This window comes from Rattus norvegicus, chromosome X (genome assembly GCF_036323735.1).
Source record: "Rattus norvegicus strain BN/NHsdMcwi chromosome X, GRCr8, whole genome shotgun sequence".
NCBI classification, from domain to species: Eukaryota; Metazoa; Chordata; class Mammalia; order Rodentia; family Muridae; genus Rattus; species Rattus norvegicus.
This window is the reverse complement of record NC_086039.1, coordinates 32,686,539-32,712,648: the sequence shown is the minus strand read 5'-3', so window position 1 is coordinate 32,712,648 and position 26,110 is coordinate 32,686,539. Positions and strand designations below refer to the sequence as shown.

The 26,110-nt window shown below is 36.6% G+C and overlaps 1 protein-coding gene across 4 annotated transcripts in view; it reads right to left on the bottom strand.

Moving 5' to 3' along the window:
* Window positions 1-26,110, bottom strand: part of Glra2 (glycine receptor, alpha 2) — a 221,347-nt gene that overhangs the window by 160,629 nt on the left and 34,608 nt on the right. For 2 of the 4 annotated variants that reach the window (XM_003752039.6, NM_012568.4), the window contains 2 exon segments: window positions 16,721-16,788; window positions 9,684-9,907 (listed from right to left, as the gene is read on the bottom strand). In XM_003752039.6, coding sequence (XP_003752087.1) covers window positions 9,684-9,907; window positions 16,721-16,788 — 292 coding nt within the window. 4 annotated transcript variants of the gene reach the window in all.

The window sequence follows — 26,110 nt, the reverse complement described above, 5'->3', positions numbered from 1 at the left end:
AATCATAGATTATCTATGTTGGATTAGCCTGTGGACATGCCTGCATGTGGTTGCTTTAATTTAATTGATATGGAGAGACTAGTATGGGCAGCTTTAATCCTTGTGGAGGGGATCCTGAATTATATAAGGGTAGAGAAATACCAGCACACACAAGTAAATAAGTAAACGTGTGCATTGATTTCTCTGTGCTCTTGATTGTGGAAGTGATGTTAGTAGCTGTCTGAATCTCCCACCTTGACCTACTTCATATGATGTACTGTAATTTGGAATGAGAAGTCTAAATAAATCCTTTTAGTAGCTCAGCTGCATTTTTCATGACATTTATCACAGGCAAAGAACCAAAACTAGACCAGAAATCATTATTAAAGAAAGAATCTGAAAATTTTACAAAAGTGGTTTAGACACATTTTTGTCAACAAAAGCTATATCATCACTAGTTAGACATTTGCTAAGACATTTGCTTCCCGTTGAAAAACACCTGTTTGACTTTCTATTATGTGTCTCAAGCATTAGAATTAGGTGTTACCAAGTGCTAGTCTGCTTGTAGACTTCTAACAACTACTACTTCATTTAGGTTCATGCCATTTGGGAAGCTGATATACAAATTATTGGGAACTATGATCGTATTTATAATGAAAACACCAGAATATATACTTCTCTTTCTGTTTTATTTTGCCTTCAAAGCTTTGGACTTGGACTTACATGAGAATTCAATTCGATGTACTGGTTCTACAAAGTTGAGAAAAGCATGGAATCTTTCCCAGATGAAATATTATTAGCATATGCTATTGGTTCAAATATAAGACCTCACCACAAAGCACCATATTTTAGAAGCACACCAAATATTTCAGTAATTCTTTAACTGTGCAGGATGAGTTCAACTTTAGTACTTGTAGTTCCTTGCTTGTGTCTTTCCCAAGCTCTCGTTCTCCATACCAATTTCTTCTTTTATGTATCCTTTATGTTTGTTCTCACTATTCTTCACAGAAACCAAGGACGAGCACTTTATTGCTTTATATGAATTGAGGCCAATGGTTTCCTCTGGTATTTGCATCATAAAATTTAGTTTTCGGTAAGATCTCTTTGTAATGAGACATCGGGAAAATTTACAGCAACTTTTAGACAGCAAGTATAGCTGGCTTCACTTCAAACTTGAATTAAGTCCTTTACTGGGAATACATTAACCCTAATAATTCCTTGGACACTTAATAATTGAGTCTAATACCCCACAAAACTGGAGGTACTGACCTCCAAATTTTAACAGCATTTTGAGAACATAATTTGTAAAGTTCTAACTACTTTTCATTTTTCCTATTTATTATTTCTTAATTAGTTATGTGTCCATGTATCTCATTAAAACTGAGCCTTTTTAGGGTAAGGATTACATCTGACTCAGCCTGGATCTTCTATGGCCAAAGTATTGTCTGGCATTGAAAACACCTTTAGGAAAATAGATTTCTGTAGTTGAAATTTGCCCGTGGCTTGTGTTTCTTGAATGTGGCATCTCTAGTTCTCCTTAACCAAGAATTTTCCCCTCAGATTTCAGAGACTATTCACACAGCCTGCCTAAGGACAAACTCCTCAGAATCTAAGCAATGAGTAACGTGTCAAATTTCAGAACCAGATATACCACAATTGCCTCTGGATCTTTGTCTGGAACATACATCCGCAAATGACACAGAGCAGAGAATCTTTCACAAGACAAAAAGCAACGACAGCAACCTGATATTTTTTATTTTATTTCAGCAGTATACAATGCTCAGTATTTACTAGAACAAATACTACCCAAAGCCCAAAGGACTAGCTGAAGCAGCTGATACACTGTTACTTTTTATAACTCTCCTTTCCAGCATCATGCTCTACATATGTCCCATTCTATCAGGTCACATCAACTTCGGTCATACCCAACACTGCATTTTACAACAGCTGCATGGATTATCATGCAGAATATTCTTTTCTTAACAATGAAGTGGGCAATGAAGGAATTTGTCTGATTGTTTCGGGAAGCAATGGTATTGCCACATTTCCCAAATGAACAGCCTCCTGTATTCCATAAAAGCCAGCCAGTGTTGTCTTATATTAGGTAGAAGAATGAAATAAACAGTAAAAAATCAAATTATATAACAACTTTTTAAATGGTGGTGAGTCTACTCACTTGGGAAAAGTATATACAAGAATAGTAACTGCCCACTTTGGGAGATGATAATAAAATAAGGGAGTAGTGGGTTACTTATAAAGGACCTTTGAAATGCCAATATTCCGTGTACTAAGTCTCTCCTGTACATTATACTTCAGAAGAGGAAAAATATGGTTGCTGATAGCTTACTATATAAGATCACTCATTTTAATTAAGGATTTATTTACCAAACATGAATCCCATGACAAATAGATTTATACTGGCTCTTCAAGACCTGGTAAAACCATAACCAATTAATTTGGTCTAGTGTACCAGGATTTCCCTGGACTACTGGATTTTTTTATTTGTAATTTTTTCTCTACTTGATTTCCAACTACGTGATACACATTGGTACGTGTTATAGAGGCATCAGATCCTGCACAACTGAAATGACTGCAATCTGGCCCTTTAAAGAAAATATTTTCTGACATCTACACTTTTGATTTTCACAAAAATATTCACAGATTGATATCTATGCTTTATAATGGAAGAAATTACATTTTGTAGATCCTAGACCTTGGTAAGTGCCAAAGATTGAGTTTGACTCTAAATCTTTATGATTCAAAAAGACCCATGTTCTTATGATTAACTCATGTATGGCTGTAATGGAAATACAGGGCAAACAGAAACTTGCAGGGCCCCAGAGAGATGGTTATTAGTGTTAAAAATAACAGGAAAATTTTCTGAGCCTAGGGAGATAAGGATTCTGAAGGAAATATTTCAATGTAATTTTTAAAATGAGAGACTAGGGATGTAGCTCTGTTGAAAATGTGTTTGCTTACCTTGGAGGAAGAGTTAGATTCAATCTCTCCCTGCCCCTATACACACACAAACACATACACACACTGAGATTGATAGATCATGTCTATGAGGACAACAAGAGGCTGAGAAGTTCAGGGTCATGTTCTGCTACATACGGAATTGGTCATATAATCTATCACAAAGCAAGCTTTAACAAATAAAAAAAGATTGAAGTAACTGCTTGCACCTTATCAGATCACCATGGATTAAAGCTGGACTTCAACAACAACGGAAACAACCGAAAGCATTTAAACTCATGAAAACTAAATAACTCTCTACTCAATAACCATTGGGTCAAGGAGGGAATAAAGAAAGAAATTAAAGATTTCCTGAAATTCCATGGAAATGAAGGCATTATGGGAAACAATGAAAGAGGAATGTCCACAGCAATAAATGCTAAGAAATTGGACAGGTCTCACACTAGCACTTTAAAACCATACTTGAAAACTCTAGAACAAAAAGAATCAAACTGAGGAGTAGATAGCAAGAAATAACCAAAGTCAAGACTGAAATAAATAAATTAGAAATAAAGAGAACAATACAAAGGATCAATGAAACCAATAGCTTGTTCTTTGAAAAAAATCAATCACATAGACAAATTCTTAACTGAACTAACTGAAAGGAAGAGAAATAGTATCCAAATTATCAAAATCAGAAATTAAAAGGAGAACATAGCAACAGAAATTGTGAGGAAATTCACAAAATCACCAGAACCTACTACAGAAGTCTGTATACCACAAAATTGAAAAAGCTAAACTAAATGGATGGTTTTCAACATAGATTCCACTTACAAAAATTCAATCAAGATCTGTTAATCTATTTAAATATTCCTATAACACTTAAGGAAATAGAAGCAGTCATTAAAAGTCTCTGAACGGAAAAAAGCCCAGAGCCACATGTTTTTAGTGCAGCATTCTACAGGATTTTTAAAGAAGAGCTAATACCAATATTCTTCAAACTATTCCACCAAACAGAAACAGAAGGAAGTTTGTCAAACTCACTTTATGAGAACACAGGTACCCTGATACCTAAACCACACAAAGACTCAACAAAGAAAGAGAATATGCCTGATATACACCTTCAGCAACATGGACAAAATTAACTCATAAAAATCAGTAGTGCTCCTTTATACAAATCATAATCAGGGCAAGAAAGAATCTAGGGAAAAAGCATGCTTTATAATAGCCAAAAGTAATACAAAATATTTTGGTGAAACTCTAACAAAGCAAGTAAAAGACCTATATGACAAGAACTTCAGGTCTCTGAAGAAAGAAAGTCTGCAGAAGATATCAGAAGATGGAAAGATTTCCATTGTTCCTGGAGAGGTAGGATTAACACAGTGAAAATGGCCACATTACCAAAAGCAATCTACAGATTCAATGCAATTCCCATCAAAATTGCAACATATTATACACATGAATGAACAATATTCAGCATCATATGGAAAACAAACAAACAAATAAAAAAACAGGAAAGCTAAAACAATCCTGTACAATAAAAGAACTTCTGGAGGTATCACATCCTCAATTTCAAAGTGTACCACAGAGCAATAGTAATTAAAAAAACTGCATGGTATTGACACAAAAACAGACAGGTTGATCAATGCTAATTGAAGACCTAGATATAAACTCACATACCTATGGCTACTTATAACAAAAAAGCCAAAACTATAAAATGAAATGAGAAAGCATCTTTCTACAAATGGTGTTGGTCTAATTGGATGTTAGCATGTAGAAGAATTCAAATAGAATTTGAAAAAACTGCACACAACTCAAATCCAAGTGGATCAAAAACCTCAATATTAAACAGAGAACTTATTAATGTAGAAAACAACTTCCTGAACAGAAAATCAACACCTCAGGCACTGAGATCAACAATTAATGAATGGGACCTCATGAAACTGAAACATTTTTTTCAGAGCTACAGGCACCATCGGTAGGACAAATTGACAGCCTACAAAATGGTAAAACATCTTCATCGACTCTACTTTTGACATCAGGTAGATATAAAAGATTTATAAGGAAATCAGGAAGTTAAAACCAAAATCCAAATAACCAAATTTAAAAAATGGGTGCAGAGAAAAATCGAATACTCGACAGACAAATCTTGAGTGGTTGAGAAGCACTTAGAGAAATATTCAACATTCTTAGTCATCCAGGAAATGCAAATCAAATCTACTCTGAAATTCCACCATACGCCATTCTTACCAAAATGGCTAAGATCAAAAAAATCAAGCAACAGCTCATTCTGGTGAGGGTGTGAAGCAAACAGAATAGTCCTCTAGTGCTGCTGGGGTGGAAACTTGTACAACCATCCTGGAAATCAATTTGGCAGTTTCTCAGAAAAGTGTGAATAAATTTACTTCAAGACCCAACTATACCACTTCTGGGCACATACCCAAAAGATCTTCCACTATACAATAAGCTCAACTATGTTTATAGTGGCTTTATTTGTAATAGCCACAAATAGCCCAGATGTTCCTCAGCTGAAGAGTGGATAAAGAAAATATGCTACATGTATACAATTGGATACTATTCAACTATTAAAAACAAAGACTGTGGGTTAGTAACACCATCCCTTCTCTTCAGACTCTGTCTATCTACTGGAGGTGGACTCTCCTCACTGTTGGGCAATTCATATAGGGTCATTCCAATTGAGTCCTGAGAGTCTCTCACTTCCCAGGTTTCTGTTACTTTCTAGACCCAGAAGTATTCCTGTCTAGATGAACTGCACTGACAAAAATGGAGAAGAACCTGAAGGAAAGGTGATCCAGTGACCAATCCAAATGGGGATCCACCCCACAGGGAGACTCCAAGGTCTAACAGTATTACTGATGTTATGATGTACTTACAGACAGGAGCCTAGCATGGCTGTCCTCTGAGAGGCCCAACCAGCAGATGACTGAGACAGAAGCAGATACTTACACCCAACCATTGGACTGAAGTCAGGTGGACCCCTATGGTTGAATTAGGGGAAGGATGGAAGAAGCTGAAGAAGAGGGCAACCCCATAGGAAGACCAGCAGTCTCCACTAACCAGGTCCTCTGGGGGCTCCCAGACACTGAGTTACCAACCAGACAGTATGCACAAGCTGATCTGAGGCCCCATGACACATATATACCAGAGGACTGCCTGGTCTGGGATCAGTGGGAGATGTGCCTAATCCTCCAGAGAGTTGAGGCTCCAGGGACTGGGGAGGTCTGGTGGAGGGGAGCATTCTTTTAGAAATGAGGGAAGAAGAAAAGAATGAGGAGCTGTGGGGGGCCAGAAGTGGGGGCAGCAGCTGGATTGTAAATAAATTATTTTCAAAAATCATCTATTAAATTAAAAAAACCCAGACAAAAGAAACAAAGACAACAGGAAATTTGAAGGCAAATGGATGGAACTTGAGAATAATAATCATGAGTGAGCTAACCTAGACCAACAATACACATCTGGTAAGTACTCACTTATGGTTGGACATTAACCATAAAATGTAAGACATCCATGCTACAATCCACAGACCCAACGAAGCTATGTAATAATGAGGGCCCAATGGAGGCCATGTGAATCACACTCAGAAGGGGAAACAATATAGTCATCAGGGGTAGATAGAGAGAGGGAATTGGGTGGGAAACAGGGTAAGGAGGGGTATGGAAATGGTGATCAGGTGTTGGTGGAGGGGTGGGATAGAGCTGGGAGTGAGAATGAGAATTGATGGGGGAGCATCTCTGGGACCAGCTGGAGACATGGTTTGGGGGACGCTACCTAGAGTCTATGGGGGTAACCCTACCTGAGATTCCTACCAGCAGGAGATATAGAAACTGAAATGGCCACCTCTTGTAGCCAGGCAGGGCTTCCAGTGGAATGAGAGGGGCATTAACCCTCCCATACAACCTTCAACCTGAAATTTGTTCTGTCTACAAGGGATAAAAATGGAGCTGAGACTGAAATAAGAGCCAACCAATGACTGCCCCAACTTGAGACCCATCCTGTGAGAGAGCCAACTCCTGAAACTATTAACAATGAGACAGGAACCTTGCATAACTGTCTTCCAAGATGCTTCATCCAGCAGTGGATGGAGACATATGCCAAGACCCAAGGCAAAATATCAGGTGAAGGATGGGGAGACTTGTGGAAGAGTGGGGAACAGGATTGAGCAAGCCAGTGGGGTCAAGGACCAGACAAGAAGACCACAGAGTCAGCAAATCTGAGACTATGGGGGCTCAGAGACTGAACCACCAACCAAAGAGCATGTCGAGGCTGGACCTAGTCCCCCTCCCATTTATAGCTTGATCTTCCTGTGAGTCCCCTACGAATTGGAGTAGGGGCTGTTTCTGAGTCTGTTGCCTAACAATGACTCCCCTTCCCCTACCTCCAGTTCCTGATTTGGCCTCAATGGGAGTGGACTTGCTTAGTCTGGCTGGGACTAGATGTCCCAAGGTGGGGTAATGCTCAAGGGGGACTTCTCCTTCTTTGAGACGAAGGGGAAGAGGTAATGGTAGTATTTGTAAGAGTAGGACTGGGAGAAGGGAGTGTGCAATTAGGATGTAATGTGAATAAAAATAAATAAATTATATTTAAAAAGAAATTTAGAAAGGACAAAACAGCGGCCCACAGAATGGGAAAAGATCTTCACCAACTTTATATTCAACAGAGGGGTAATATCCAAAATATATAAAACACTCAAGAAATTAGACACCAAAACCACAAATAACCCAATTTAAAAATGGGGAACAAAGCTAGACAGAATTATTGACAGAGGAATCTCTAATGGCTGAGAAACACTTAAAGGAATCTTCAACATCCTTAATCATCAGGGAATTGCAAATCAAATGATTATGAGATTCCATCTTACGCCTATCAGAGTGGCTAAGATCAAAAACTCAAGTGACAGCACATGTTGGCAAGGATGTGGAGAAAGAGAGAACTCCATTGCTGTTGTGAGTGAAAACTTGTACAACCACTCTGGAAATCTATTTTGTGGCTTCTCAGAAACTTGTGAGTAATTCTATCTCAAGACTCATCTATACCAATCCTGGGCACATACCCAGAAGATGTCCCACTATAGCACAGGGACATTTACTCAATAGTGTTCATAGCATATCTATAAGTAATAGCCAGAAATTTGAAGCAACCTACATGTTCCCCAATATGTGGTATATTTACACAATGGAATCGTACTCAGCTACTAAAATCAAGGACATCATGAAATTTGCAGGCAAATGGATGGGACACGAAAATACCATCTTGAGTGAAGGAACCCAGACCTAGGAAGGCACATTATATGTCCTTGCTTTGAAGTGGAAATTAGCCATAAAGTATAAGATAACCATCAGAAGTACAAACCACAGACCAAAAGAAGCTAAGTAATATTGAGGGACTAAGGGGTGAGGCAACACTTAAGTCTCACCGAGAAGGTGAAATAGATTAGATATTGGGGGTGGATGCAGAGAGGGGTTTGGGTAAGGAGAAGATTGTGGGATAGGAATAGAAGAGAAGAGTGGGGGGTATGGAGGGATTGAGAACAAGGACAGGGAAGTGAAACCAGAGGGGATGCATTTCTGGTATGAGCTAGAAGCCTAGGACAAGATAAACTTCCAGGAATCTTCAAGAGTGACTCTAGATAAGAGTCCTAGCAACACAGCATATGGAACCTGAAATGGCCATCTAATGTAACTAGGCAATACTTCCAATGGATGGATGGAGACACCAATCCCCTCAACAAAACTTTGATCCAAAATTTGTCCTGCCAACAAGATGTGCAGACAAAAAGATGGCACAGAAATGGAGGAAATGGCCAACCAATGACTGGCCCAAACTGAGACCCACGCCATGAGAGATAGCCAACCCCTGAGCGTATTAATGATACTCTGCTATACTTGCAAACAGGAACCTGTTCTCTGAGAGACTTCACCTAGCAGCTAATGGAAACAGATGTAGAGACCTATAGCCAAACATTAGGCAGAGCTAGGGAAATTTTATGGAAGAGGGTAGGAAGGAATAAGGAGCCAGAGGGGTCAAGAACATTTACAGAATCGACTAACCCGAGCCCATAGGATCTCACAGAGACTGAACCATGAACCAAAGAGCATGCATGGGATGAACCTAAGACCCATACACATGTCACAGATGTGTAATTTACTTTTCATGTGGGTTCCATAAAAACTGGTGCAGGGATTGTCTATGACTGTTGCCTGCCTTTGGATCCTTTCCCTTTCATTGGGCTGTCTTGTCTAGCCTCAATAGAAGATGAGCCTAATCTTACTCCAACTTTTATGCCAAGGCCAGTTAATATCTATGGAAGGCTTCCCCCATTCTGAGGAGAAAGGAAGTGGGATATGGTGGGATGGGAAGGACAGGGAGAGTCTGGAAAGAGAGAAAGTAGAAGCTTCAATTAGGATGTAAAGTCAATAAATAAATAGATGAATGAAAAAAAATAACCGAAATGAGAAATCACATACTATGGTACAAGGTAATTAGATTGAAGAATCTATAATTTATTTAATAAATTTGCTTAGGTGTTTATATAATACCATAAACAAACTGGATACATTTTTGTTGTGACAAATCACACTTATAAGACCATGAAACATTCTGAAATTCATATATTTAAAATTCAGATAATAGAAGAAACCACAAAGTCATATATACATAGCATCCTGTCCTGATGAATCAGGCATCTCTAAGCCTTGAGAAATGAAGTGATAAAACCAACAACAGCTTACCTAATACTGTAGAGCACTTTGCCATTTTTGGAAATCCGCAGCAACTTGTTATCAGTGGTGACATCATGGAAATTGGCTCCTTTCTCATTGGCAAAGAACAAATCTGGTTTCCAAATCGAATCCAGCATCGATGGATCCAAATCCAGGGAATCATCTGGGTACTCACTGTATGCCAGCCGTGAATCGTTCCACTGCTGTCTCAGAAAAATGTTCACTCGGTAGTCCTATAGAAATGTTATCGACAAAAGGCACTTATTGCCCACCCTGGTTTAAGAAATCCATTTCATTTTCTTCTCACCTTCTTTCTGTTTTGATATAGTCTTTTTGTCTGGTCAAGCAATTCTGTGTACAGTCTGATCAAAATAAAACTCTGAGCTCTAATAGGATTTGGGGTGGAGAGGATGAAGAAAAACAATTCAACCAAGTCAGAATACCAATTAAAACAGGTTGACTTTCTTGCCTTTTATATGCTTAAATTATTAATTCTTGGTTGCAGTTATATTCAATCAAATGATCTTTCTGTAGAAAAAGCCAATGATGAGTACAGAAGTCGGCGTGTCATGGCACACTACCAAATAAACCTGGTTCATTCCTAAATCAGAAATGGTGTGATTTCTGAACTCATTTTGCTTATATGCTCTATACAGAAGAAAACTCGCTCTACAATTTGGGAGTGAACATCTTGTAAGACCATATTATGATAGACCAATATTCTCAAAATCTTAAAAACATTAAGATACTTCATGTTGACAAAACAACTCCTTCACAACTAGTTAGTTTCAAGCTCCTACATATTTCACTGAATTTGCTCAATATGCTCTGTCTACAGTAGACAGCTTGATGCTTCATTCAAACAGGGATTGTTCATGGTTTTCCCATATGAAAACTTTCGGACAAAGGTTTTCACCCTTGTGGGAGCCTCAGGTAAAGCTTTGCCTTTCTCATTTGATCCAGGTATTTCCTTCTGTGCTAATGAATCAGCTTACAACTGTAACTTCTCTCCTGGGGGGCTTGAATTCAAAGGATTTTAGGTTCATGAAAGCATTTTATGGTGCCCCTTATCCTCTAGTTTCCTAGAATGAGAATACATTTGTAACAGAAAGGGGAGTGGGGTGGATGGGGAGCACCCTCATGGAGGCAGGGGAGGGGGATGAAGAGGGGAGTTTTCAGGTGGGGGGACCAGAAAGGAGGATAACATTTGAAATGTAAATAAACAAAATAACCATTTTTTTAAAAAGAAATCTTTGTGGGCAGGGAGAGTACATATGGTTGTATCAAGTGCAAATAGGAGAGAAGTTCTCCTCCACTACCAAATCTAGATAATTCCCGGAAGTGGGTACAGCTAGGAATAAAAATGAAAGGGTTAAATATCAGAATCTTCAGAGAACAGCAGATCCTTCACTAGGAAGTATTTTAGGGTACAAAAGGTCATGAGAAGCCAGTTAGAAATCACTGGACAACAAAATTATAAATACAGTAACCCTATATCCTCCTGTACTCCGGAGATAATTTAAACTTGTCTACTGACCCACCTAAGAGATATTAAATTGGTGACATGCTATGTTAAAATGATGACTTTTAAGAAAAATATTGCAACATAGTTTTCATACAAAATCCCCATGACTGTTCCCTAGTGTTTCTTGGTCTTCTACTTTGAATTTTAAATCAAGAAAATAGTGAAGTATTTCTTTGTAATATTTGAATCTTTACAAGAGAAGCAAGAAAATTATATCTCACTTCGACCCATAAGTGTGTAAAGTTCATTTAAAATAAAAATCTCACTATTCGTAAACACCAGTAAAAAAAAATACATTTGTATCCACTGATTACATATGTGATAAAATATATACGAAACCCTTTTAATTATAAGTAGATATTCTTTTGGATATGTAATCATTGGTATTGATCAATGATTTTATTTTTGATGAAATACACTATTCCAAAATAAATAACAATCCTTGAAAGTATTTAAAATTTTAAAGTATTAAAAGATAACTTAAAAAGGAACATCCACGGAGAAATTAGATAAACAAAGAAAAATTTTTGTAGCTGTGCCTGTGTCATTCTTCAGGTTCACTAAAATATATGATATAATTTGGCACATATAATTTATGAATGTATCATTTCTGTTTATTTACAAATACATTCATGATCTAATAATAGCATAGATCATAATAGAGCAGTTGTATAATTCTGTAGTCTTTCTTGGACTTTTCTCCTGCTTCCAGACTCAATAAAATATTAAAGGGAAAGTAAATACTGAGAAACATGTTTAAATGCAGACTATTTTTTTCTTTTACGTTGCCTGCACTCTCTAAGGACAAATACTACTTCAACTAAATGATATATTTCCTTGTACTAAAATTTGTTTCTATATTATTGGCTCTCCGAGCATTGAGTAACACAATAGAAACATTTATATTATATATGTGGATATTTTTCATTTAAAAATAAAATACATATACAAACTGCATAATCTTTATTATGGTCTTAACACTGTCAATATGAGTCCCTACATTCCATCATAGTCTCTTATGTCAAATTTGGAATTTTTCCAGTTTCCTTTACTGATCTCTTTTGAAGTAAGGCCTACTCCATAGTAGGCATTGTTTTCTTAGGCTGAATTATTTTGTACTACTATATGGAGCTCTGCCTTTGTATATAAAGATGGCCACCTTATCAAACCAGATCATTACCTCTTATGGCTTGGTATGTGTATGATTTTCAATCAATTATAAATATATCAAATATGACAACATAGATTCTTGATTTTCCATAATGCTTATATCACAATTTGTTTTTTAAACATGCCCATACTCCAAAAACATTTTCATAATCCCATAACTGTATTAGTTTTAATGAGAGAATTTGCATTTTAAATTATCACGGTAGTTGAATGCTTTATGATAAATGTGTACTTAAGGATTTCACTGTTAATTTAGAGAGCAAGTAAATCTTATATATAAGCTTAACAGAATATCAAGTTTATGGCAATATAAGGATTATTCTCTAAGATGTTAGAAATAAGAAACATAACAATATGCTATCTCTTGTCAGTTAGCATCTTCTTGGGATGTGCTCATTCAACAACTGAATTAAAGGAAAATGCTAGGCTATACTCGTTCCCAATGGACATCTGTGTCAGCCTCAGTCTTCTCTGAGTTTCTCAAGGAGGCAATTTCAGATTAGTGGCAAAGTAACCCCTTCTAGTGTTGCAGGAGATGAAAAAATGCATTTATGTATATTTAGCCATCCCTCACATCTGCTAAATGTGTCAAGACTCAGAATCTACTGTTAGGGAATGGGTAGTATATAGGCACCTACAGGTCCAAATCATACAGAATCCACTACCATGTCTTCTGGCAGCCACTTGAAGATGGGAAGAAAGCTTCTCATCTCCATTTTCTAATGCCCCAGTCTTTGAGAGAGTAGCATGCAGCTGGTATAAAATACCCCTGGCTGTTACTTATCTTGCTAATATTTTCTATTTCTGCCTCAATCATGAGAAAGAAGGGGTGGTAAATATATTCCTTATCCTGTAAATTCAATTGTCATCATCAACTAAAGAAAAGGGAGGAAGAAAAACAGGAAATGATGACATTTCTAAATCAGAATATAACCTGTCTCAGTATATGTCCCTTCCTAGTCTCTTATGTCTTTAAGACTATACAAAATGATATGTGCTGAACAACCACAGTATAGGGTCAAAGAGCAATAAATCCATGTGCCTCTTAATGAATAAATACAGGTATTTTCATGTAACACAGCATTATGATAATCCATAAAATTATTCCTTAAAGAAACAAAAATATACTGTTCTGTGAGTATCTCCAATATTTGTATCAAAGAAGGGAGCATTCGTATTGATTCTGTAAGTAAACGAATACTTAGTTAACATGCAGCATTAACAATAAATTAGTATGATTTCATTGACCATGGGAGGGGGTCTGGTCCTATAGTGCCATAAGGAAGTTGACAGACACAGATAACCCTCACCTTTTCTTTAAAAAGAATCAACCAACATAAATCCTTCGAGAATGCTACTTCATTCACTCTAGGAAAATGAGGTGTAAAGAAACAGAGGACAATAAATATGATCAGAAACTCACTTTGGAAACATTCTTGGAAGAAAATAGTTCCACAAATTGAAGATAAATCAAAACTTTCATCCTCAGGAAACAACACTAATTGATGTCCTCCATTAATTTATTAATATGCATACAAGTTAAAGTTTCTGATCACAACTAAAATTAGTTGAGTTTCTGTTTAATTTTTGAGAAAATTTTGTGAGTCCAATTTTGGGGAAGTATCAACGAATTTCTCAATTGTAGAATCCTAGAGTTTTGAAAAAAATAAACTTAGGCTATGACAACATGTGAGCATGTATTAGGCTAAATATTTCTAACATCTTAAATCTCAGTTTTAAAATTCTAACTCCCAGCAAGATAGTATTCTATTATGAGGGAATAGCAAGAGAACTTTCGAGAATGGGAAGATACAAAAAAAAAAAAAAAAAGAAAGAAAGAAAGAAACCTTAATAGTTCCTTCATCGACACACCGATGTGCTGTTGTCACCTTATTCTTAGGCTTTCAGCCTCCAAGACTGGAGAAATCAATTCTGCTGTTTATAAACCATCGAGTTTGTGCTACTTTGTAGCCTGACCCAATTAAGACAAGTTGAATCAGGTGGATACCCAGGCAAAACTTCAGTCCTCTTGGAAGCCAGGACATTTTTTTGACTGATCATTTGTGTTTTAAAGCCAGGATATTTTTACAGTATTTTTCATACTATTATCAAAATATCATCTATTTAACTACTAATGCCTTAGATTCATGGTTGGCACATTTAACTCAGTCTATTTTTGCAAGTAACGTTTTATTGGTGTGCACTCACATCCATTTGATCACTATTAGTATGGCTGTTTTCATGCCCAAAGGGCATGAGTAGGCATGAGAGAAACCATCTGGATCCCAAGGTTTAATGTATTTACTGTCTGTCTCTTTATTGGAAGCATTTGCCAATTCCCACCCTAGGTGACATGAGAATTTCTTCTTGAGCATAAACATGATGATTGCTTTTTAAAAAAATTTTACACCAAAGCCAAAAGAAAACAATATGTTATGTGTTTTTCAAAATCGGAAGAAGCTTGTCACTATATCAAAAGCTAGTAAGTGAAATAAAAGAAGCACACTATGTAACACTCTTCTAAACATGCAATTTGACTTAGCTTACCCAGTAGATAAACAGGCTGCTGCTTTACCTTTGAGCAAGAGTTTCCCTTTTTCCCCATCGGAAACATGACAAGGACACTTAGGAAGTGGCCAGGAAGTACCTAAGCAGCCCGTCTATTAAACAGCTCTGTAAGTCTTAAAAGACTGAGGAAAATCAAGTATCCATAGCTTCCATTTTTGTCTCCTTAAATGTTTAGCTTCTTGTATTAATGAACATGGAAAAGGTACATATTTACATTTTGATTGAGAGTAAAATGCAATGGGGAGATTTAATCAAGGCAACTTAGGAGTCTAATTAATGCAATCAGCATTAGGTCGTGCAAATACAGTCATTGAATGCCATTGTGTAAAGCTGGTGACAGTGGGCTACTGGAAACACTGTCCCTCTTTTAAAAGTAGCAAAAGAAGAGACAGAAACTGCGTGTCAAGCCTAGAGCTGTGCTTTTCTGTTCATGTTTTGTGTTTCTTATAACTCTATCAAAACTAGCTTATTTAGGTAAAATTCTTAATATACTACCCATCATGCCAAAAATCTTACTTCTGGATGATGCTGCTTCAGACGCAGTGATGTCACAATGGTTAATAGATATACATTACATTTTTTGCTTTCCAATAAAGCTGACTAATAAAGGTAAATTCATCATTTTTACTAAAAAAAAATCACAAAGTATAGTAGTTCATTAAACATGATCTTAGAAAACTAGAAGAGAAAGTCCATTAAGAAACTATTTCTCAATGACATCATATGTTCATTTTTCACTTCTTGAGTCTTTTTAGGATTCTGTTACTATAAATACTTGGTCAAATTCAACTACAATTTCATTTTGGTATCATCCAGTAATGTGCCTATATGATTTAATAACTATGTAAATTAAGAGCAAGAAACTTAAGAACTTTAAATAAACCATGCAGATTCCAAGGAAGTATTTCAGCCTAGATGTAATCCCCATGCTGTAATCTAGTGCCATTTGGGCTTTAGCTAATGATTTGGGTCATTGGCAACACAGCCATTTTATTGATAAGCCATCTTAACACATTGTACACTGCTTGAATCTACTTCAAATACATGGAAGATTTTACACTACATATCTTTTATTATGTTTATGTTTTATAAATCTGTTAATATTTTTTTTGTAATTTCTGTGAACTTGATATTACATTCTATTGCCAAAAAATTATGTGTGCACATATGAACATTTGTGCTCTTCTGAATCTCTCCCATTTGTGATATCATAAATATGCAATAGACAGGCTTGATGTTGTCCCAGCTTTTATAATAAGTAAAACACTGACAATGTCAATCACATGTCAGTCTTTAAAAATGAATACTTACAAAACATTTGAGATGTACATATTTTAATACTCCTAAATGCATGCCATATTTATTGCTGCTCATTCTGCCAAACCTAACAAAAATTAAATGTTTACAAAATTGCTTTGGGATAACAGGTGAAAGAACATTGGATTTTAAGTTGTAGCTCCTTAACAAATGATTTTTTTAAATGAAGATGTGGAAATGTCTGTTTTTAGAGGGCGGTGAGTTTAGAGATTGGCACTCAGTAAATGTCACATAAATATGCAATAGTGCTGTGATCCCATATATCCCATTCCTTCACACGATGGCTTCAATGCTCAGTCCCACTCACCATTGTAGTTTCTGCTATTGACCCAAAGCTGTTGATAAATATGTTGCAGGTAACATTTACAGGAGGCCCTGCAATTTGAACAATAGAAAATTTGACAGGTTGTGTTCATGACATAATTGAGTCACGTTTTTCTCTTGCCAGTGGCACTGTAGCACTTACCATGGTGGTTTCTGTGACCGATCCAAAACTGTTGATAAAAATATTGCAAGTAACGTTTACTGGAGGACCTGCAGAATGCAATAAAAATATTGCAATAGATATTGAAGCAACATTACAGCTCCATCAACATCTGTGCTTAGAGGTGTAAACGAAATGGAAATGATGATGAGACTGCAAAGAAAAAGTTGCCCAGAAGTGCATGCTATCTTCCCACTGGTATTTTGAATAATGGCAATTTAAGCAATGGTAACTTACCTCCAAAGAGTTTTGAGTTTGGAAAATATAAGTTAAGATCATTTAGCAGAATTTATCAGCATAATTTTTTGCGACTGGCCATTTGGTTGACTGCTTTTCTTTAATCCTTAGATCATCAATAGTTTAGGCATTACCAATGGTAATGAACAAACCTGCATCATTGGGTCAACATAGGGCTGAATTTGAGGTTCCAGATGGATCTGGATCATCTCTCTTAAAATAACTGTGGTACTTTGATACTTATAATGCCTCTGAATTTACTCTGTTGCTAATATAAATACTATGATGCTTGGATAAACACACACACACAAACTATGTACGAAAATATAAAACACATGAAACCCACTCATATTCAGATATATACACTGGCAGAAATGTCACTTAATATCTATACTGTTGCCAGAGTAAATTATGTGTAAAACAAGGTGTCACATTTTTAGTGTAATTTGATCAAAATAAGAATTTCCTCATCTCTCCAGACATGCAGGATTAGACTGACACTAGTCTTCTTGCCTTTTGTCAACAGGTAAGTCATTATCTGATGATTCCATGATTAATGTTTTCTTTTTGTTTTGTTTTGTTTTGTTTATTCTGGGGAATGTGTTTAGTGTCTCCATGGACATTTTCCCCCAATGATTTCTGAGATAGGAAAACCCCATTGCAGTCCATCTACCAGCTCTTTGTTTTCCTCAAAAGAAATGCATTCCCCTTTATGTGACAAATTCTCCTTAGTTGAGTACAAGTAACACCCTGTTTGGCTATGTACCCAACCAGCCAGTAAGCTTTGAAAGAAGGAATTTGGCATGAGGCCTCCCTCAAAAGCTGCTAGGAAAAAGTCTTTCTCTTTACTGAATATACGGTTCTATCACAAATCTATTTTCTGCTGGTGAGAAATAAACTAGACAACATAGAGGCAACCCATGAGAATTTGTATGTTTACTTGTTTCTTCTCTCCACAAAGAAATACAGCAATTTAGATTAGCTTATCGGATAAATTTTACAAAATTTTAAAACCAAAATAAATAGTAAATGATAAGGGGAAGGAATGTTTTAAAAAAAAGAGTAAAGCCATTTCAAAATGCTCATTGAACTCACTTTACACTTTTACAGAAGAAGCTTGAAACTTTACATCTTTGTTGTCAACGTATTACATATTATCTATTTCTCTAGTCTACCCAATTGGCTTAGAAACTTTCAGAAGGTTGTGGCATATTAGGAATATTTTCTCTTTCGTTGTAAACTGACAGTGTGGGTATGTTTCTGGAACCTAAAATACTTTTAAGCTAGGAGTCCTAAGCATATTAGCATCAAATTTAAAGGGTTGGGGACATAGCAAAGTGATTTCATATACGTCCAGGGACTCGAGTTCAATCCCCAGAAACCACACTTTTTAAAAAGCCAGTTGACAAAATTCAACACCCCTTAATGATAAAAGTCTGGGAAAGAACAAGAATTCAAGGCCTATACTAAACATAGCAAAAGCCATAAACAGCAAACCAGTATCCTAAAAAATAGGATATGCCTTCTCACCACCTCATGGTACTTTCTCCAAAATTGACCATATAATTGGTCATAAAACAGGCCTCAACACATACGGAAAGATAGACATAACCCTCTGCATCCTATCAGACCACCATTGGCTAAAGCTGGTCTTCAATAACAATAAGGAGAGAATGCCCACATATACATGGAAGTGAGACAATGCTCTACTCAATGATAACCTGGTCAAGGAAGAAATAATGAAAGAAATTAAAGACTTCTTAGAATTTAATGAAAATGAAGATACAACATACCCAAACTTATGGGACACAATGAAAGCTGTGCTAAGAGGAAAACTAATAGCTCTGAATGCCTGCAGAAAGAAACAGGAGAGAGCATATGTCAGCAGCTTGACAGCACACCTAAAAGCTCTAGAACAAAAGAAGCAAATACACCCAGGAGGAGTAGAAGACAGGAAATAATCAAACTCAGAGCTGGAATCAACCAAGTAGAAACAAAAAGGACTATGCAAAGAATCAACAGAACCAAAAGCTGGTTCTTTGACAAAATCAACAAGATAGATAAACCCTTAGCCAGACTAACAAGAGGACATAGAGAGTGTGTCCAAATTAACAAAATGAGAAATGAAAAGGGAGACATAACTACAGAATCAGAGGAAATTTAAAATAATCATCAGATCGTACTACAAAAGCCTATATTCAACAAAACTTGAAAATCTGGAGTAAATGGACAATTTCCTAGACAGATAACGGGTACCAAAGCTAAATCAGGAACAGATAAACCATTTAAACAACCCCATAACTTCTAAAGAAATAGAAGCAGTCATTAAAGGTCTCCCAACCAAAAAGAGCCCAGGTCCAGATGGGTTCAGTGCAGAATTCTATCAGATCTTCATAGAAGACCTCATACCAATACTATCCAAACTATTACACAAAATTGAAACAGATGGAGAACTACCAAATTCCTTCTATGAAGGCACAATTACTCTTATACCTAAACCACAAAAAGACCCAATAAAGAAAGAGAACTTCACACCAATTTCCCTTATGAATATCGGAGCAAAAATACTCAATAAAATTCTTGCAAACCAAATCCAAGTACACATCAAAACAATCATCCATCATGATCAAGTAGGCTTCATCCCAGGTATGCAGGGATGGATTAACATATGGAAAACCATCAATGTAGCCCACTATATAAACAATCTGAAAGATAAAAACCACATGATCATTTCATTAGATGCTGAGAAAGCATTTGACAAAATTGAACACCCCTTCATGATAAAAGTCCTGAAAATAATAGCAATTCAAGGCCCATACGTAAACATAGCAAAAGCCATATACAGCAAACCAGTAGCTAATATGAAAATAAATGGAAAGAAATTTGAAACAATCCCACTAAAATCGGGACTAGACAAGGCTGCCCACTTTTCCCCTACTTATTCAATATAGTTCTCAAAGTCCCAGCCAGAGAAATCAGACAATAAAAGGAGATCAAAGGGATACAGATTAGAAAGGAAGAAGTCAAAATATCACTCTTTGCAAATGATATGATAGTATATATAAGTGATCCCAAAAGTTCCACCAGAGAACTATTAAACCTGATGAACACCTTCAGCAAAATGGCTGGGTATAAAATTAACTCAAATAAATCTGTAGCCTTCCTCTACACAAAAGAGAAACAAGGTGAGAAAGAAATTAGGGAAACGACACCCTTCATAATAGTCCCAAATAATATAAAATACCTTGGTGTGACTTTAACCAAGCAAGTGAAAGATCTGTATGATAAGAACTTCAAGCCTCTGAAGAAAGAAATTGAAGAAGATCTCAGAAGATGGAAAGATCTCCCATGCTCGTGGATTGGCAGGATTAATATAGTAACAATGACCATTTTACCAGAAGCAATCTACAGATTCAATGCAATCCCCATCAAAATTCCAATCCAATTCTTCATAGAGTTAGACAGAACAATTTGCAAATTCATCTGGAATAACAAAAAACCCAGGATAGCTAAAACTATCCTCAACAATAACAGGACTTCCGGGGAATCACTATCCCTGAACTTAAGCAGTATTGCAGAGCAATAGTGATAAAAACTGCATGGTATTGGTACAGAGACAAGAGGATAGACCAGTGGAATAGAATTGAAGACCCAGAAATGAACCCACACACCTATGGTCACTTGATTTTTGTCAAAGGAGCCAAAACCATCCAATGGAAAAAAGATAGCATTTTCAACAAATGTTGCTGGTTCAACTGGAGGTCAGCATGTAGAAAAATGCATATTTATCCATTCTTATCATCCTGTACAGAGCTTAAGTCCAAGTGGATCAAGGACCTCCACATCAAACCAGATATACACAAAGTAATAAAAGAAAAAAAAATGGGGAAGACTCTCGAACACTTAGGCACTGGAGAAAATTTCCTGAACAAAACACCAATGGTTTATGCTCTAAGATCAAGAATCGACAAATGGGATCTCATAAAACTTCAAAGCTTCTGTAAGGCAAAGGAAACTGTGGTTAGGACAAAACGGCAACCAACAGATTGGGAAAAGATCTTTACCAATCCCACAACAGATAGAGGCCTTATATCCAAAATATACAAAGAACTCAAGAAGTTAGACCACAGGGAAACAAATAACCCTATTAAAAATGGGGTTCAGTGCTAAACAAAGAATTCACATCTTAGGAATGTTGAATGGCTGAGAAGCACCTAAAGAAATGTTCAACATCTTTAGTCATTGGGGAAATGCAAATCAAAACAACCCTGAGATTTCACCTCACACCAGTGAGAATGGCTAAGATCAAAAACTCAGGGGACAACAGATGCTGGCAAAGATGTGGAGAAAGAGGAACAGTCCTCCATTGTTGGTGGGATTGCAGACTGGTACAACCATTCTGGAAATCAGTCTGGAGGTTCCTCAGAAAATTGGACATTGCACTACCTGAGGACCCAGCTATACTTTTCTTGGGCATATACCCAAAAGATGCTCCAACATATAACAAAGACAGATGCTCCACTATGTTCATAGCAGCCTTATTTATGATAGCCAGAAGGTGGAAAGAACCCAAACGTCTTTCAATAGAGGAATGGATATAGAAAATGTACATCTACACAATGTAATACTAATTAGCTATCAAAAACAATGACTTTATGAAATTCATAGGCAAATGGATGGAACTGGAAAATATCATCCTGAGTGAGGTACCCAATCACAGAAAAACACACATGGTATGCACTCATTGATAAGTGGATATTAGCCCAAATGCTCGAATTACCCTAGATGCACAAAACACATGAAACTCAAGAAGGATGACCAAAACGCGGATGCTTCACTCCTTCTTTAAAAGGGGAACAAGAATCCCCTGGGAAGGGATAGGGGAGCAAAGTTTAGAACGGAGACTGAAGGAACACCCATTCAGAGCCTGCCCCACATGTGGCCCATACATATACAGACACCAAACTAGATAAGATGGATGAAGCAAAGAAGTGCAGGCGGACAGGAGCCGGATGTAGATCTCTCCTGAGAGACACAGCCAGAACACGGCAAATACATAGGCGAATGGCAGCAGCAAACCACTGAACTGAGAACGGGACTCCCGTTGAAGGAATCAGAGAAAGGACTGAAAAAGCTTGAAGGGGCTCGAGACCCCATATGAACAACAATGTCAACCAACCAGAGCTTCCAGGGACTAAGCCACTACCCAAAGACTATACCTGGACTGACCCTGGGCTCCAACTGCATATTTAGCAATGAATAGCCTAGTAAGGGCACCAGTGGAAGGGGAAGCCCTTAGTCCTGCCAAGGCTGGACCCCCAGCGAACGGGATTCTTGGAGGGAGAGTGTTAATGGGGGGAGGATGGGGAGGGCAACAGCCATGTAGAAGGGGAGGGGAAAGAAAGGGTTAGGGACATGTTGGCATGTAAACCGGGAAAGGGAATAACATTTGATATGTAAATAAGAAATATCCAATTTAATAAAGATGGGAAAAAAGCTAGTTGTATTGGCACATGCTTTTACCCTTAGCACAAAGGAAATGGAGATATGCAAATCCCTGGGAATCCCTGACCAACTAGCACTAACATACATTGTGAGTTGTGTGCCAGTGAGAGGCCCTGCCTCAATAAAAGTAGATGACACTTGAACAACATCTGAGCTTGTCCTCTGTTCTTAAGAAGCATAGACACATGCCTGTGTATCTATGTACATGAACATGTACACACACATTGCTTGCCCTGATCCTCACAAGAGGTTTATAAAAACTGCTCTAGTAAATACTCCATTTCTTGGTCATTAACATCTAACATCTGAATGGTTCAATCCTGAGCATTTCATCGGAACTGAATTCACATTTATGGATAAAAATTAAGTAAAATGAATTATTGTAAAAGCAAGGGTTTAATGTATATGTGTAGTAAAAACTAAAACACTGAAAATGCACTGTGTCCCGTGAGCACTGCACATCATCCCTCAGTGAATAGGTATTATGCTGTCATACATTTTATAGATGAGAAAGACTGAGGCATAGAAGCAGTTCACTGTGGACGTTAATTTTTAACAATTAACTTGACCCAAATTAGAATCACTTGTAAAGAAAGTCTCATTGAAGTACTGATATGGGCCATGAGCATGTCTTTGACTGATTGTCTTGACTGCATTAATTGATCTAGGAAGACTCACCCAACATGCATAGGTGATACCTTTCGACGGTAACCCTGATAAAAAAGATGTGAAAGAAAGAATGCTTTCTGTTCACTTGGCCTTCATTCTTGCTTATATGCCAGTCATTCTGAACCTTCCTAATGCTGTAACCCCTAAATACAGTTCCTCTAGTTGTGGTGACCCCCAACCTAAATATTATGGTCACTACTCCATAGCTGCAATTTTGCTAAGGTTATGGATGATAATGTAAATATCTAATATGCAGGATATACGATATGTGACTCCCAAAGGGATTGAAACCCATACTTTGAGAAACACTGATCGATACTTTTGTTCATTCCTTAGTTGATATGAGGACTAGCTGCCTCAAGCTCCCAAGGTGGACTGAAGACCACTGGCTCTCCAGAAATACTCTAAGTCTTCCATGCCAGATTGGGACTTCTGAGGAACACTCATGGACTGAACAACTAGTAGGTTTTTATCTTCTCTGGTATGAGATAGGCATTTTTGGATGACACCTGCTGTATAGTATGTTCAATCTAATAAATTATCTCTTACTATATATTCATTTTATAATTTCTGTTCCTATGCAGAACCCTAACTTATTAAATTGATTCTCTCCAGGTCATAACATTTATACCTAGCAGAAACTGTCTATCTTTAAAGAATCATTTCTTAAAACTAAAAGGAAAAAATTTTCTAAAGCCAGTGGACATCTTTCCTAATTGACTTCTATTCTAATGATGAGAAAGTGGATAAATACTTAAACTCAATCCAAAATATCTTTGGGTTGAAGGATTTTTCTTTAAATTTGCTTTTAAGAGTTATCCTACTAAATGTCAACACATTTGATTTTAATCCAATAATCTGATTAGACATTTTTATGGTCAAGAACATGCACTTAGCTATGATCACCAGCGAAATGACTGTACTCTTTCCATGTAGAAAAAAATCTATTAATATCTCTGATGGATTTATTCCCATAATGGTGTCATTCTACAGTGAGTTGGATGCGAATCACACAGAAAAGAGAATATAACTATTTAGGCTTTCTGATCATTCTCCTCTCCCAAATTCTTCCGTTTTTTGTCCCATTCTCTTCTAAACTCCCCTTTCCCTCCTTTTCTTCTCACTCTCATTCCTCCTTTACTTTTTTTTAAATCCTAAGAATTTCATCATTCTTGCCCCAACTCAACTTGGCTCTGTGAATCCCAATGGGTATTGTTAATATTGTTGAAATATTGTTTTCCTACTTCAGTGCCTCAGATGCTGTTGCATTTATTTATTCCTCCATTAACTTATGCCAACAATGTTTTGTATTTTCCAGTGTACAAATATTCATCCTACTGAGTTGACATATACATATACAACTTTAATTTCTTAAATTTTATTGAAAATTGATTTCTGTTAGTGGGCTGTAACTGTTTGGGGGTGCAAGCATATGTGTGTGTAGGTCAGAGAACAACCTAGGATGTCATTCCATACAAACTTTTCTCCTTTCATTTGATTCAGATACTTGCCATTGCCTGGTACCTCACCAGGTAGCCTAGACTAATTGGGCATGAAACTGCCAGGGATTGACCCATCTCTGCCTCCCATCTTAGTATTTTGCTGGGATCATAAGTTCTCTCTCTGTATACTGTTTTCTATATTGAAAATTATGCATTGAAATATTTCAGTTTTGTTATGTTAAAGAAATGTTTACTAGTTCCATCACATGTATTGATGTGTGTTTCATATACCTTGGAATTCCTATGTATGTTATTAAAAAGTTCAACAGGCTTATGTGCTTTTAGACATAAATTAATGCTAACAATAGAGATAATGAGCCAGTCAATATATTAAATGTGAACTAAGAGCTGCATTCAATCATTCTGTTTTGTTTACTGTTGTGGTAATGATAGGTTTGAGATGAATGTCGTTTCAAAGAGGATGTTGAATGGAATCAGTTTAGTGGTGGTAAATGCCATGATTCAGAATATCTATAGAGGAGTTAGAGTTGCTAATCAGTTACTAGCACTTGATGCTTTTGCAGAGGAGCTGAGTTTGGGTCCCAGCACCCACATCGGGTAGCTCAGAGCTACCTGTAACGTTGCCTACAGGAGATATAAACCCTCGTTTGTCCTTATATGCACAACCCACATAAACACATGCACATGAATAAAAGTGAATTAAAAATTTAAAGAGTGTTTGTTAAAAGAAAGACTATTCAGTTTGTAATTGTTCTATCTTCTTGGTGAAATGACCCTGTTATAAACATATGCCATGTTCTCTTCAAATATCCCTGTATTTTCATAATTATTTTAAAATAATCTTATTTATATAAACTTATATGTAGAATATAGTGTGTGTTTGTATTCACCACATCTTTCTAAGCTAATAAGATACATTACATAATTTAAAATGTTTATGTTTTTTTATTTAAAAATCATCATCAAGAAGGAGCCTTGGATTGCAACAAGACAATTAGTCATTAATGTTTAGTTTTGTCCCAGATATTTTCCAACATCACATTTAGGTGAAAGATTACTTGCAAGAACATAATAGTCTGAATTCAAAGATAAAAATGTCATACTTTTCGTTCCTGTCACAAATAAACAAGATGACATTTTCATTTTGCATTTTATTTCTTGTCAATAATTTAACATGTCTTCAAGTATCACAATTACCTTGGTGTAAGTCCCTAATATGAAAGTGGAATATTAAATATATGTGGTTGCTGCAGATAGAAGTTAAATTTCCTTTGGAATAAGACATTTATCTAACAGACTAATCATTGCTATTGCTGTTGGCTCAAGAGATAAGCTGATAAACTAAATCACAGATGAATTATAAAGATCCAGAGTTAAGAGCTAGAACTTTGATATGTGAGTACAAGTAATCATTATTATGATTTTTTTGCTTCTTATTTTTTATGTTACATGGTGTGTTGCTGCTCAAGAAAAAGAAAATCTTAGAAGGTAGTAAGAC